This window comes from Plectrocnemia conspersa, unplaced genomic scaffold (assembly GCF_051122295.1).
Source record: "Plectrocnemia conspersa isolate PC_06_02 unplaced genomic scaffold, ASM5112229v1 ptg000005l, whole genome shotgun sequence".
NCBI lineage: Eukaryota > Metazoa > Arthropoda > Insecta > Trichoptera > Polycentropodidae > Plectrocnemia > Plectrocnemia conspersa.
In genome coordinates this window covers 7042403-7057730 of record NW_028277169.1, presented here as the reverse complement: position 1 = coordinate 7057730, position 15328 = coordinate 7042403, and the positions used below count along the sequence as shown (strand labels likewise).

At 31.4% G+C, this 15328-nt stretch overlaps 2 protein-coding genes across 5 annotated transcripts in view; one reads left to right on the top strand and one right to left on the bottom strand.

Moving 5' to 3' along the window:
- The window catches only part of FER (tyrosine-protein kinase Fer), a 73339-nt gene extending 64337 nt beyond the window's left edge, over nucleotides 1-9002 (top strand). For 2 of the 4 annotated variants that reach the window (XM_088187240.1, XM_088187242.1), the window contains exons 9-17: nucleotides 304-504; nucleotides 4404-4598; nucleotides 4667-4843; nucleotides 5091-5304; nucleotides 5380-5532; nucleotides 5601-5723; nucleotides 6135-6257; nucleotides 6337-6985; nucleotides 8968-9002. In XM_088187240.1, coding sequence (XP_088043366.1) covers nucleotides 304-504; nucleotides 4404-4598; nucleotides 4667-4843; nucleotides 5091-5304; nucleotides 5380-5532; nucleotides 5601-5723; nucleotides 6135-6257; nucleotides 6337-6479 — 1329 coding nt within the window. In that variant the 3' untranslated portion in view covers nucleotides 6480-6985; nucleotides 8968-9002. The remainder of the gene's footprint in view (nucleotides 1-303; nucleotides 505-4403; nucleotides 4599-4666; nucleotides 4844-5090; nucleotides 5305-5379; nucleotides 5533-5600; nucleotides 5724-6134; nucleotides 6258-6336; nucleotides 6986-8967) is intronic. The other 2 variants (XM_088187243.1, XM_088187244.1) reach the window with 1 other exon arrangement.
- Nucleotides 9003-11401: 2399 nt separating this feature from the next.
- On the bottom strand, nucleotides 11402-12900 carry eIF2Balpha (eukaryotic translation initiation factor 2B subunit alpha). The gene is made up of 7 exons (XM_088185745.1): nucleotides 12764-12900; nucleotides 12595-12696; nucleotides 12388-12524; nucleotides 12204-12323; nucleotides 12026-12138; nucleotides 11817-11961; nucleotides 11402-11751 (listed from the first exon to the last, which is right to left on the bottom strand). Exons 1-7 carry the CDS (start codon nucleotides 12774-12776, stop codon nucleotides 11473-11475), a joined length of 909 nt encoding a protein of 302 aa, XP_088041871.1. The 5' UTR covers nucleotides 12777-12900; the 3' UTR covers nucleotides 11402-11472.
- Between the last annotated feature and the right edge of the window lie 2428 nt (nucleotides 12901-15328).

The window sequence follows — 15328 nt, the reverse complement described above, 5'->3', positions numbered from 1 at the left end:
ATATTACATAATTAATCAAAACTGTTTACGGATATTGCTCTATTTCTTATATGGTTATGGTAAGAGCCTACTCACGGAAGTTGACCATTTTGTAATAGTTCAGAATAATAGACCAGTTGTATATCTATATAATGTGAAGCATTAATCACATATGTAATCAAAATTCGACATTTTAAATAGTCTGGAGACTGCTGATGTAGATAAATTGTGTTTATTTGTCCATGTCTGATTATAAAGTAGTCGTATTTATAGTTCAACAAAACGGTCAACTTACAATATTTCAATAAGGGTGCTTATTCTTAGGGTGATGGTAGTTCAGTAGCTTCTACAGCCACACTCGCGCTCAGAAGGCATCTAGCGTCGGTTTTGCCGCAGAGAAAGCTTTTCAAGGCTTTCGGGATTCCGTTCCGTCGCAAGTCCGCGCCTTGTAGTCCCGTACCCTCTCTGAAGCTGCGCAGTCAAAGGGGAGGCAGCGAAGGCCCGTCGAGCCTGACAAACCTAGCGGTAAAGCCAAAAATGCGTGCGATTGTGAAACGAAGGCTTCATAAGACCCGCAAGCCGAACACGCTTCACATCAGTGACGTGTCCGACGATTCCCGCGTTGGTGTGTTTAATCAAAGGGATTGCGAAGTGATCGATGACGATAGTTTGTCAACTAACAGTAGTCGGGACGGAGATAATAACTATTGTGTGGTGAGTTGTGTTGCATTAACAAACGCATGGTGATGACTACGCATGGATTCTATATAATATTTTGGTTAGAGATACTAACTTATAACATATTTACGCAGTGGTTTTGCATATTCATAGTATTATATTTAAATCGGTACTGGCAGAAGAAGATTAAATAAAACATTCTAGATTTACTATATCAATATATTTTGGTTATCAGTCGTAAGGGTCGATTCTAAATATACATATTATTGGCGTGGTCGACGTTCCTAATATGGCGTGACGCCTAATGAAATTTTGACCCTAATACCTATATTTCATACCCACAAATATTTTGTACAACAATTGTTTTGTTGCAACGTTAACACTTTACCTACCAGTCACACCAATTGGCATCCCGAGTCCTCAACTTGCCTTTAATAACAGCCTGTATTTTCAATCAAATGCTCAAAAGCAGAAATTATTCATAAAATTAATTGATTCGCTTTAACGAGATTTTGTGTTCTGGATAGACAAAATAGAAATTTCTTCCAATATATTAATCATCACAACCAGGTCCCATAACATTTTACATTCCAAAGCCTTTTTCAAAAGTTTTTCAGTGAATTTGCCAATAATTATGTTAAGTAGTAAGTACAAGGGGGGAAAATAGGATTTGATGTACATATATATATATATATATATATATATATATATATATATATATAAAAGGGGGCTTAAATTATGACGACTCTTTAATGTGTATATTGAACATTTATTTGACAAATTTATTTTTAATAAATATTTTTTCTCCTTCGCGTTTTTTATGGTTCTGATCCTCAAATTTTAATTGAGATCTGTTTGAATATATATTCTAAATAAAATACACAGAATAAACCATTCCAGAATATTTTTTGTTTTTTATAAAATATTCATGCAATGCAAGGAATGCTTGTCAAACAGCACACAATGATCGCAAGCTATCTTGGTCCCAAAAGTCGTCCAATTTTTATAAAGTTAATTCCAAGGTCCTTGGAAATTAAATTAAAATTAAAGAGCTCTTGTTGGCTTTTAATAGATTGGTGAAATATTGAATGATTTTTATCAATGAACATTTTCAAGTGATTAATTTGTGTAATGTCTTTTATTGAATCATTCAAAACAAGTTGTAATCAATGATTGAAACAATCTCAAATAATCTTTTTTTTATTTTTGTGCTCACTTCTGATGGTACTGGCACCATCTGAACGAAATTTAATTAAATTATCTTTTAGGTAGTCATAATTTATTCCACAAGAGATTAATGTTTTTAGTTAAGCATTGTGAATTGTTTTCTAATCTTGAGCTTCCATTTCCACCAAATCTACAATGATAGTTGGACAAAATTTGATACCCTCCTATACAACCAGTACAGATTTACTAAAAATGGTTGATGCTTCGTCGATGATGATGATACAAGGTTTTAAATTTTTTTCAATAATTTTACAAAATAGTTTTCTTCTCAACTTTGACGATTCTAGTTGCAGAATATCACAAACTTAGTCCAACTCCAATCCATTTTTAATCTGAAGCTCAACTTCATCTTTCGTGTCAGCAAATGGTAAATTTCTTTTCGACAAACTATACACCGTATTAATTATTTTGCACGTTGAATCGATCATTTTGTCGGTGATAATAGCACTATCTTATAAATTATATTCAATTTGCTTTGAAGGGCTCCTTCATTTTCTTTCTCAGTGTAGCTTGGTGAATGGTTTTGTTTTTACCTGATGATTCTATAAGAAAATTTTGCCGCTTTTGATTTATTAACCTCTTGTTAGTATCCAAAAAAATAATTTTTACACAATAAATGCATCAAAGTTTTTATCTTTTACAAACAAACTATCATATTTATTTTTAAACGAATCATATTGGAGCTGATTCCTACAATCAGGGAGCTTGCCATCATATTGAAAGTGTGAGAGTAGTAAAATATTTTCATTTAGCTCAATTTCAGCTGCGGCAAATATGGCGTTTTCATAAATTTACATCAATTTTATTCTTTTTCAAGAAGAATGTAGATACGAAATTTTGAGTTTGTCGCTTTATTGTTAATGTTAAAATGTTTCAAATCTCTTTGTAACGAATACCGAAATAACGAAATTCTCAGTATAACGAATATTAATTTTGTCCCCGAAAAACTTTCATACGAAATGTTTTCAATGTAACGAAGACTGATCTCAATATAGCGAAATATTTTGATGCTGTAGTAATATGATAGTTAAAAATAAAATAAAAATATATCATCTTACTTACATTCAATATAACAAATTTTCAGTATAACGAATTTTTTTCTTCGGTCCTGTGACCTTCGCTATACTGAGATTTCACTGTATTATTATTATAAAAATAAGGTAGCTTATTCAAATAATTTTAAAAGGCTAAATCACACAGTAGGTAATCAGATACAATAACAAAATTGATAATCAGATACTATTACAATGAAAGAATGAACTGCTGAAGTCTCTCGAGATGATTTCAAGAAAGCAACGTAGGAAAAAAATGGCGGTTCGCGAAAGAAAATCAATAAATCTGTACATTTCCTCGGACATAATAAAAAATTCCACATCTCGTGATATTTATTTTCGCTTTTGAACATTTTATTTTTTACGTATTTTTTTATAAAATCTTAGGAAATTCTCTTTTAATGAAAACGAAATATTAAAATAATTAGCACTGACTGGCTAATTTCCCCGCCTGGAAAAAGCTGAAATTCTCGGGCTTAAAATCAAAGAGAGGGGTGATTGATGGGTAGTGTCGGTTCGAGCGTGGTCAGTACGTACAACAGCGCAAGAAAGAGAGATCCGAGCGCTAGAGCAAGAAAGTATTAAGAATTCATAATTTGTATAATCAAAACAAAACATAACTGTTGCAATTTTAAATGAACTTAATACAAAAAATGTACATACTAACAAATAACTAAAGAGAAGACTGGATATCAATACAATAATAAAAGCGATCATTTTGTAATAGTAATTCTAAACAGAGATAATCATAGCGATTTTCATAACAAAAACTTTTTTGTAAAAAAAATCCCTATTACTCTCAATCTAAAAATATAAGATAATAAAAAACTTATGCTACAGCTGAAATCAGTGTATAAATTTACATTTAAATCAATTTGTGCCAAAATTATTTGGTACAATGATGTATATAAAGATGAAGTTAGAGCTGAAGCTTTTTCTGCAGGTACCAATTTATTTTATATGATCCTCCCATGCACACGTTACACTTACGCTATAACCGTTCTATTTTAATCACAGAGCACCGAGTTTATAACTGGCAAAAGATTTCGCCTTATAATTATAGTTCTTAGTGCTTAGCATGCAACGGTCGCTATTTGCAGGACCAGATTTTCGACGCTTGTGGTGTTATTTTCGATCTAATCACTCATGACGCTCATTCACGTTTGCCAAAAAACTCTCTATGCTCGGCATTCTGAAAATGTATCAACTACCGGCTGTAAGCGTTGGACTATACGGACGTTTTTTCTAAATATAAATCACTTCTATTGTGAATTTATATAGCACCGTTTATTTTGTTTTGAAGTGAAGTTTGTCGCGCTTACTCATGGTGGAACCTTTCTATAGCAATAGTTCTAGTCCGGTTATAGTTCCGCGCCGGAAGAAGAAGATACGAGAGATTTACTACGATGTTCGTTTACGAATTGTAGTTATAATGAATTTGATCTAAATTTTAATTCTGATTTATAGATACCACCACTTCAAAGGCCCTTAGTGGACGAAGAATGGTTTCATGGAGTATTGCCGCGAGAAGAAGTCGTTAGATTATTGAGAATCGATGGAGATTTTCTCGTCAGAGAAACTACCAGAAACGATGAGTGCCAAACGGTGCTCTCTGTATGTTGGGGAGGCTATAAACATTTCATTGTTCAGACTACGCCTGAGGTATATTTCTGAATATAAAAGTAATATTTATTGAATAAAATATAACCTATAATTTATTTTATTTTTAGGGTCATTTCAGATTTGAAGGACCGGCTTTTCCGTCTGTTAGAGAATTGATATTGCATCAACAAAATAGCGGATTGCCTGTTACGGGGCGCTCTGGAGCGATTCTTAGAAAGCCTGTTCCTAGAGAACGATGGGAATTGAATAACGATGATGTAGTTCTAATGGAAAAGATCGGAAGGGTTTGTATTATTTAATGTTATTTTTCAATAAAATTCTTTTAATGTTAGAGTTGCAATAACAATTTGATAGAAATAAGTTCCAAGAATAAATTTAGAAAAATGGACATTCATAATAAAATTTCTGAAAAACTATTTAAGTCTATAAATCATTTTTAAGAAGATTTTTAATAGCAGAAAACACATTTTATTTTTAAAATTTAATTTATATACTTATTGTAATGAGCTATAATAAAATTTAATATTCCAGGGTAACTTTGGTGATGTATATAAAGCACATTTGAAGAGTTCCAAACAAGAAGTCGCCGTTAAAACATGCAGAATGACACTTCCCGATGAGCAAAAAAGGACGTTCCTTCAAGAAGGTAGAATTCTGAAACAATACGATCATCCAAATATCGTAAGATTAATAGGAATATGCGTTCAGAAGCAACCGATCATGATAGTCATGGAATTAGTGTCCGGTATGAAGATTTGGATCCACCAATATCAAATACTTCATAAATCATATTGTGATAATAAAATAAATGTTTATTCAGGTGGCTCTCTACTGACGTTCCTACGAACACGAGCTTCAACGTTGACTGTGAAACAACTGCTCGGAATGTGTAGAGATGCAGCAGCTGGAATGCGATACTTGGAAAGTAAAAACTGTATACATAGAGACTTAGCGGCTAGGAATTGTTTAGTCGGTGAGTTGATGCTTATTTTTTTAATATTTTATAATATTGAAGATGTTAATGTATTTTTTTTAATAAAGGCAAAGATAACATTGTAAAAATATCTGATTTTGGAATGTCACGTGAAGAAGAAGAGTATATAGTTTCTGGAGGCATGAAACAAATTCCTATCAAATGGACGGCACCTGAAGCTTTAAATTTTGGTAATTGAATCAGTCTATTTAATTAGAATAAAATAGAGATAATAACCGTTTAAGATTTTGTATTACAGAAAATATTTATATGTAAAATTACAGTTGCATCATTAGATTTTACCAATAGGGCTTTATACTAAATTCATTGTTCTTCTATCGTTTCAACAAAATAATTTAAATTTGAATTTTATGATCTAATAATAATATTATAAAATATACGAAGACCGACGACTTTGTATTAAAATTGCATGCTACGCAAAGAGTGATTTGAGAGAAATATTATATAAACAATCAAATAAATGCCATTTAATGCAATATTTTTTTATTATTAAATTCAGACTGAATCACTGTAATTTTGTCATTTTTGCTAAAAAGTGATTTTTTAAATAAAATTAATTTATTATTTTATAATAATTATAGGTAAATACACTTCATTGTGCGATGTCTGGAGTTATGGTATTTTGATGTGGGAAATATTCGCCAAAGGAGATACTCCATATTCAGGTTTTAGTAATTCAAAAGCCAGAGAGAAGATCGACGCCGGTATATATACATATATAACTTACTGATTTATAAATTGATATTGAATGTCTTTTATTTAATTAACAAATTAAAAATTTAGGTTACAGAATGCCTACGCCTGAAGACTGCCCCGAAAAAATGTATCCTTTGATGCTCAAATGTTGGCAATATGACCCAGAAATGAGGCCTCACTTTGATCAGATCTACACAGTCGTCGATGAACTGTTCTCGGAAACGCGATAGTATTATAATCAGTGCATTTTATACCTGTGACCATTTTTTTATTTTATCTATAAAAGAATCTAAACTCACTGGGTATTTGTTACCCTTTAAAATTGCAATAATCGTGTATAGTCAATGACTTTTGATAGTGCCAAATGAATTGTGTATTTATTATATAACATATAGTTTTAAGTATGTGATTTCTTTGTTAAAGATGTGAAATAATGTGCAGAATTAAAAATTCCATGTTGTTAAACGGTTGAATATTTATAATAATAACTCTCTAGCAACTTAACATTCTATTTACATATATAATTCGTATAAAATACTATTTATGTCGTGAATTTCTTATTTTGCATAATCTCCTATGAGTAGTGTTTAAATATTTTTTTAATGAATTAAAATAGTCAAAAATGTAATTATTGTTATGTTGTTAAGTATTTTGAATGTGATTTATATGTTCATCTATATATTATGTGTGCGTTGATGTAAATACTTGTATGTAATGGTTGTATTAATGTATAGCAGTGGCGTACGGTGGGTGCTAATATTGGGTGTGCTATAAAAAATAAAAAAAAACGTACATTTTTTCATTTTTATTAGCTGAGGTTTTGGCATGCCTAAACTGCCTTACAGCTTTTTCCCATATATAAATAAATAAATAAACATCAAACCTAATCTAAAATATTATTATATAAAAATATAAAATTTCCAATAAACATAAAATTATAATTATTTATATATAAAATCTAATCTTCTTTCTTTGATCATATTTTTTTCTACCACGCTGTCATAAAAAGTGCTCTTCTTTTTAATATCCATAAGATCCCTTTTTCTTTTGAAATCAAACTAAGGCCACATAGCCTTTCTTGGCCTTGGGTACTTCGATAACAATTATTAATTCGTTTCAGAGCAGAAAATGAACGTTCTGCTGAAGCAGTACTGCTTGGAAGAGTTAATATTAGTTAGCCTAATTTATCTATTTCCTGAAAACCTGACTCAAGATTATTTGTGTTCATAAATTGTACAAGCTCATGAACAGATTTCTCTGCAAATTCAGACAAATGATAAAGAACAGCAAGCTCATTTTTTAAACTTATATAATCAAATAATGTTCCATAGAATTGTTGCAGTTTGGTAAGTAATTCATTTGGAAATTTTCCTTTATATTGCTCATATTTTTCTTTCTCCAGAAGGTGAAAATATTCCAATTTGGACATTGAAGAAAAAAGGTATTCAATTTGCTTACATATATTATCAACTATTGTATTAAATAGTTGGCAAAACGCGTGCTTTTCTTCAAAAAGCAAATCATTACTCAGTCTTGGATAATTTTCTTCCGTTACATAAGAATCCCATAATGTTTCATAATTATTTTCCTGTTCAAGTCTGAGCTGTTGCAAAATTTCGGTAACTTTCTTACAGCAATATAATATGTCAAAAGATTTGGATTGTAAAATGTTGTATAACACATCAGTTTTTCCAAAAAGGTTTGAAAATATGTGGAGAAGTTTTCTTGTTTCAAAATCTTCCAAAAAGCTAAGAAAACCTCGTGCTTTTATTACAGTGTCGGGGTCCCATAGTTCACAATTTTTCATTTCTGTATTTTTGCACTGTGTTACTTAACCGTGATGTGTAATTCCATCTTGTAGGTGTAACAGAAGGAAGTCTTCTACCTACAAACTCTTGTAAAGCATTTATTCGTTTGGAAGATTTCGAAAAGAATGCAGACAATCCATTTAAAGTTTGAAAGAATGATTTGCACAATTTTATATTGGAAAGATCTTGTTATAATGTTAAATTCAACATATGAGCATAGCAGTGTGTAAAAATGGCCAATGGATAAACTTCGAGTACTTTGGCTTGCAAACCATAAATAAATTGGGAAGAGGTGGACGTGGTTTGCCAATTTTGATTATCTTCAATTTAATTTCATAACTTCTTTTTGAAAATGGATTATTCAAAATATCTTCAACAGTATTCTTCATCATTATTGGGGTAAATAAAAAAATATAATCTAGAATAGAAAATTAAATATTGATCATATGTAAATAAGATAATAAACTATTTTACGCCAAAATATAAAAAATGAGTGACCTGTTATTGTGATATAATGTAATAAAAAAGAAGCGACGGACGCAAGAGTTTTTGAATTACGCGCACCAAATTCGAGACCAATTTTACTACTGAGCGCTGCCAGCCGACAGAACGACTTCAGCCTTCAAATCTCGGAACAATTTACTTTAGTCAGCCGCCGCACTCAAGGTCGGCGCGCCACATGTGTAATACATAGCGTGTCGGTCGCGCGGAAACTTTCAGAGCGAATGACAAATACCAATGCATACTATACACTGCATATTAAAATTTTATAATTTTGCATACTACTGTATGCAAAATGATGTCGCTTTATGCCCTAAATTTTCTAAATTTCTAAATTTATATTTTAGATGGTTTTGCGGGTGTGCGCCGCACACCTAGCACACCCTGAATATACGCCCCTGATGTATAGTGTATGTATATTATAATAAATTCATTATGAGATGATTTTGTCTTATTAAAATATTTTTTAGATTTATTAAAAACATAAAATATTTTATAATAATTTTGATATTACCTACAGTATGCAAATCAAAGTGAAACGCGTTTCTTATAACGAAGCCGAACGTATTAGAAGAATGCTCAAATATTATTGAAATATAGAGAGAATTTCTGCATCCCATTGAATGTGAACATCTCTCTAGCTAGTTAATTTTCATATAGGTAATAAGAAAACTCAACTAGCAATAAAGATATAGAAAACCACACGACATGGTTCTTACAATGCAAAGGTAAACGAGTCAGAAAATGTTCGAACCGTTTTAAACACTTACAAGTCATCGACTTACAACAAAAAGTTTTTAATACCCACAGCTATATCGCTTATGAATAATAGAAGCCCTTCAAAAGAGGTGAAATAATATATATTTGGGTTTAAGCAAGGGCCCAAAGAGCAACTATGATTGTGGCAAATGGCTGTATAACGAGTAGATACACACAGTTGAGTTCCTCAGCGAAGTATACTTAGGCATTTACTCTTAATTTTATATACAAATTATAGACAAACTTTAGCTACAACTCTCAAAAATAAACAGCATAATTTATTAGGTAGAAAGTGAATCTTAAATACATACATTGATATTCAACTGGACTCCAAAGTTAGGTTTACTAAGCTTATATCTGAACTTCGCTCTGAAGGGCTTACCGTCATTGCGACCTAGAGACCGATATTTAGCTGAGAAAACGCTTTAACAGTTACAAATAAAATCTTAATTAATAAGCAACTAAATATACCGTTTTTAACATACGATAATAATATTTTTTCTAACCTATATTACACAAAATTATATTATGATGCTAAAATTCGACTACACTGCCATAATATATATGAACTGCTTGAGAATATGATTGTATTACATAAACACTAATTATTTTGCAACAAAGTCAAAAATAACTTAATTAATACGAATTACACGCTGATTTCCACTGTGTCATTACAACAAAATTATTTATATTTTTTGAAGTTTGGTTTATTTATTTAGGTTAGGTTTTGGTTTGAACAGAAAATGGACGTTTCAAAACTGTCAACAGATATAAAGGTATACAGTACGCTAAAGTATTTATAGTGCAAAGTATTCAAATGTAAAGTATCAAATTTATAGTGGAAACTATTTAAACTAAAGGTCAATTAACTCACACCCTTTATTAATTTCGTTCAATTGTAGTATTTTTCACCTATTTGCATGAATTAATAGCTAAATAATATTGCCGGCACACCAAACTTATACAGTAAACAGCCGCATGAAACCTTTTTAGTATTAGGTTTGTATAAAGATTGATGCTGCGGGAGCTAAAAAAGGGGTTTCAAAAAATTATCAGAATGTGGGATACATTTTGGGACGATGTTCAATGCGGGATGAACAATTTAAATCCGGGACATGACGTCATTGGGGGCGGGGCAGATGAGGGTATTTGCATATTTGAATAAGAGAGAATTTGGAAATAAACAAATCCAATTACATGCCAAAATATTTGCAATGATAATGGGCGAGAAAGGAAACTTCTTCCACCTAAATTAAATATAAGCTCAAATCATTCACTTCCACTCGGAATTCGCTTTCGTCAGCACTTCCATTCGCAACTTACTTTTGCCAAGAATTTCCAGATTGAGAAAACCGAGAAAGCAGCCGCTTCACTCTTCACATCACTTCTGGTCTAGCCATGACGTCCAAAATTCAGAGTTCAACTGGATTTTCGTAGACAACTCGATACTTCAGACACAAACAAGGGTACGAGAACACCATGTGTAAAATATACAATAATTATTCACATCGTACGCGATTCAAAATTGTTGCACAATAATAATTTATAACTAAATGACTTTGTCTTAATAAACACGTTGACATTTGGTAAGGACAGTATGCTTCGTAGGCAATGTGCTGTGTTGTTTTTAAATGAAAAATAACAAACGAAATGTCGATATTTTGAATGATTAAATAAATATTATATATAGATAAAATAAATATATTAAAGATCAATACTAGCAATCCGGAAGCTATACGTTAATTCGCCTTTTTCAATGCAAATTAACGAATAGCTTTTGGCTAAAGTGCCTTCAATATTTTTGAAATAAGTAATAATTTATTTTTCCATGTAAAAAATTGTATCATCCATATTAAGGTTTTTTATAGGGTAGCATTAAAGTTTTGTGCAGTGGCTTAGCTAGGGTATGTGGTGCCCGGGGCGATCATTAAATTTGCCCCCCCCCCCCCCATACATTTTTTGCATTTTACATTATCATTAATTTCATTTATCATTAATTTTTAGTCCTTGTGTTTCCTTCTTCCTCTAATAATTACTCTCAAAATTAGTAAAAGTAAAAGGAATTTTGAATCAAATTTAAAGAGTAGAATTTTACCTTTTTATTGTTTAAAAATGCAAACTATCAAAAAATAATAATTTATTACATCATATTAATTTACAAATACAATTTTATTAGTTCGTCGCTTACAGCAGAAGGTGTCAGAATTCCAATATCTGTAAAAAGTAAAGTTATATACGACGGGGGAGTATAATCTACCAAAGGATGTTCCTTTGATAAATCCTTTTTCTGTAACGTGCTCCATAAGAATTTAAATTCATTCGGCAGATCCCTCTGATTCAATGGATATAAGCGATTAAACTTGAAGCTCTCAGTCAGTACATAAACAGGCTTCTTCAACTCCTTGGCACACATAGCTAAAGTATATGTACCAATCTGTACACAAAGAGAATATTAATTGTGTTTAAATTCATATCTTTTAGATAGAAATTATCATCTACCTTATTTATTATTCCTCCACTTTCAACAACACCTTCAGCTCCAATCATAACTATATCCACTTGTTCCAGAATATAAGCGATAGACGAATCCAAAACTAAAGTGCAATCGACTCCAGCTTCCGTTAAAAGCTGATACATTTCTTTCCTAAATACATATAAAAAAATGATCGAAATACATAAATAAAAGTACTTAGTGACAAAATACTAACCCGGAATCATTTGGTGAAGAGTTAGTAACGAAGACTTTAAATCTCTTATGAGCTTTAATTGCTTCGCGCATCGTTTGAAGTACAACTCTCGATTTAGAATGCGTTAAAATTTTCTAAAATTATTATTCAAATAATTATCTGATCGTAATATTATTTTTTTATAGGAATAGATACATACACAACCATCTGTGATGAACGGAGCCGCTTGAAGAGCAACTTTACCTCTAGCCGCCGACAATTTGTTCAAAAACAACTGTCCCCTCTCAACCATAATTTGTTTGCATTCTTCAAATGTGCTCTATAAACAAATCACAATCAAACACACATACTACGTAAAATACATTTAAGAAAAAACCAAATACTGTATCTAGTCTCGCTAAGGTGATGAACCGTAAAAATAAAGCACATCCTGACGATACAGACGTCGTGGGCTGGTCGCTTTTTTTCATCACCTCGATAGCTTGTTGAAAATTCGAATCCAACTCTTGAACGGTAGCGGCTGAGAAACAATAAACTATCAATGCAATGTCTATTAAAAATAGCCCAGTGTGACAAATTATAAAAATCACCGTCATATTTTTCTAATACTTCTAACAATGTCTTAATAGCTGCGACGCCGGCGGAAATGTCTTCTTCTTTTTTTATGACATTGTTAAAGTACTCCTGAATCTCTAAACATAAAAAATAATGCAATTAAACATTATTGAGATAATTAGTAAATTAGAATTAAAAACATACCCAGCGGTTGCATTGTTTAATTTTAATTCAAAGTGAACTTTTTGTGTCTTGGAAATTTGTTTAAAATGTACTTTTTACACAAAATAACCTTACAATATGAATGACACGTTTGACAGCTATGAATTTGCGTTGGCCATAATATTTGGTCATAACAGCTCTTAAACTACGCATATTTTACAATTTTTGTAAATGTCAAAACGGCTATTAATAAATGATCTAGATGAAAATTACTTTAAAATAAGATAATAATTTATTAAAACTGTATTTTTTTAGAAAACCAGCGTTTTTCATATTGCTCTAAAGTCATTTTTTTTAATTGTTATTTTTGGAGCATTTTTTATTATTTTAAAATAAAAAAAAAACAATGCTTAATTTCAAGTTAGAGGTGTGTTGCAAAATTAACGTACATAATTGATAAGCTGATATTTTAGATATTTTACTTATAATGAATTGTTATTCATATTTATAAACTTAACGACATAAAATAAAACGAAAATTTAAAAAATAAATCTTATTATTTTTTGTTTTATCCGAGTAAAAGCTAGAGTACGATAGCAATAGTTATTAGTATACGTGTAAGAAATATTTTTTTCTTTACAAATTATTCCGTTGTTGTCAGCCCAATGTACAATTTACGACTTCATTTATGCTTGTTTTTATTTAATTTCTCTATTGGTGATCTCAAATATAAGCGTAGATAAAAAATGCGTAACTTTTATGGTTCTCTCGATTAACAAATTTCCCCATAATGCAGCTAATGGTAAATATTTGTGGAAACGCTCATTACCGAGCGTTCTCACTGCGACATTATTGCTTTTGACGTGGATTTTTGACTTCTGAGAAGGAATAATTGTTTTTGCGACCTTCTATTGACCAAAATTCGGTTTGAATACATTTTAACCAATATCACATATCAAAATTCTGTTGCCATGTCGGTAAAGATAGCTATCATATTTTTAAAACATAGTGTAATATCGAAGTGCAGACTAACTAAAGGTTGTCCCAAAATTTATATTAAATAGAACACACAGTTTTTAGTCTTTAGATTTTATTTTTTTATTGCATCATAAAGTGCATAGGATAGGATTATTTATGGAATATAACATCAGGCAAATGGCCTCCACGACTTTGCTGGCACATACGCACTTTTAAGTCGAAATTTTCTGCACAAATGACGGCAAATTCAAATCTTGCGTTAATTTTGGGACACCCTATATAAAGCAATATGCGACGTCTGTCTGTACTTTTTCTTCCGCTTATTTTCCTATAATGAAAGTGCTAAAATATAATTAGTTTTAGAACTTTCATTGGGGTGGACACCGTAAATTAATGTAGTTGTGAAACGATATTTAATAAAAATCGTAGCTATGATTAACATTGGTAATTCTAGAGCTATATTTAAATACAAATTAATTTGCGTTTAGAGTTCATTCTTTTTTGATATTTTATTTATATTTATCTTTTTTATAAGCTACTTTTTAATATATTATACACACGTGCTCCATGTTGTGATCATTTTTCATTTAAACAGTATTTTATTTAAGCTCATTTTTATTGTTTTTAGAAAAAGAGATGGTGATCCACAATAATTGTGATAAATCCAGTCGCTAATCGGCTTGCACCTGGCCTGAGCGGTAAGATATTATCTCTTTCGCTCTCTCGTCTGTTGAGTGACGAGAGTGAGTGAGAGATAAAAGCGTGCCGTCGCACGCTCTTATCTTTCACTTAATACGCGAGCGAACGAAAGGAAAAAATCACACCGCACTGGCCTGGCCATCACCTGCTTTGTCGTGTCATAAAACATATCCACAACTACTGTCAACGTGCTTTATGGACCAACATCATAGCTTTTTTCCGAGACGTACTATTGTCACTAAAAACAATTCCAAGGTATCTCGATTTTAAAATCCATGTCAATGTAGTCTATACTGGTTTTCAAAAATCATTAGACAAAGTTTATAAAGAACTTCTTTTACGGAATTTCAGCGAAACAAAGTACTACTTAGTGTTGAAGAGGTCTCTCAGATATCTTTATAAGATACAGTTAAATGAAGCACCGTTTATAGTTACTGTATGGTGAGGTGAGGTGAGGTTAGTGAGATGATCTATTACACTTTTTTTTTAAATTCAAAGTAAAAATAGTTAATTTATTAAAAAAATCGGAATTTGTGTTTCATTTTACACGTTGGTTCATTTTGTTTGGCGTTCGATCAGACGTCCTTCGCAAAAATATAGTCCTTTTTTTATCTTACTTAGTCCTTCCTGAGCAAAAATTTCAGAGGTGACCTTTTTTATTATCCTCCTGACTGTGTTGTGGTGTCAATAATCCATAGTTGCTCGGTGATTTTTACCTTGAGAGAATCGTGATTAGGCCCCTTAATCTTGACCGTTACGCCCAGAATGTCGGCGCTTGAGAGACTGAAATTTAGACCTTAGGATTTCAATACTCCTCTTCTAATTACGCCAGTGGAGAAAAATCTCATAGCAAACTTCAAAAACTTTACACATTGAAGAAACTTTGGAAGGAAGAATTTTACATTGGCGTAGCGCTCTCAATGAAGCACT

Excerpts from the sequence above, each read along its gene's own strand:
- eIF2Balpha (XM_088185745.1), bottom strand. Across the intron at positions 12,324-12,387 it reads CCTTAGCGAGACTAGATACA|AGCACATTTGAAGAATGCAA; the intron begins GTATTTGGTTTT and ends ATTTGTTTATAG. Across the intron at positions 11,962-12,025 it reads TCTTCACCAAATGATTCCGG|GAAAGAAATGTATCAGCTTT; the intron begins GTTAGTATTTTG and ends ATATGTATTTAG.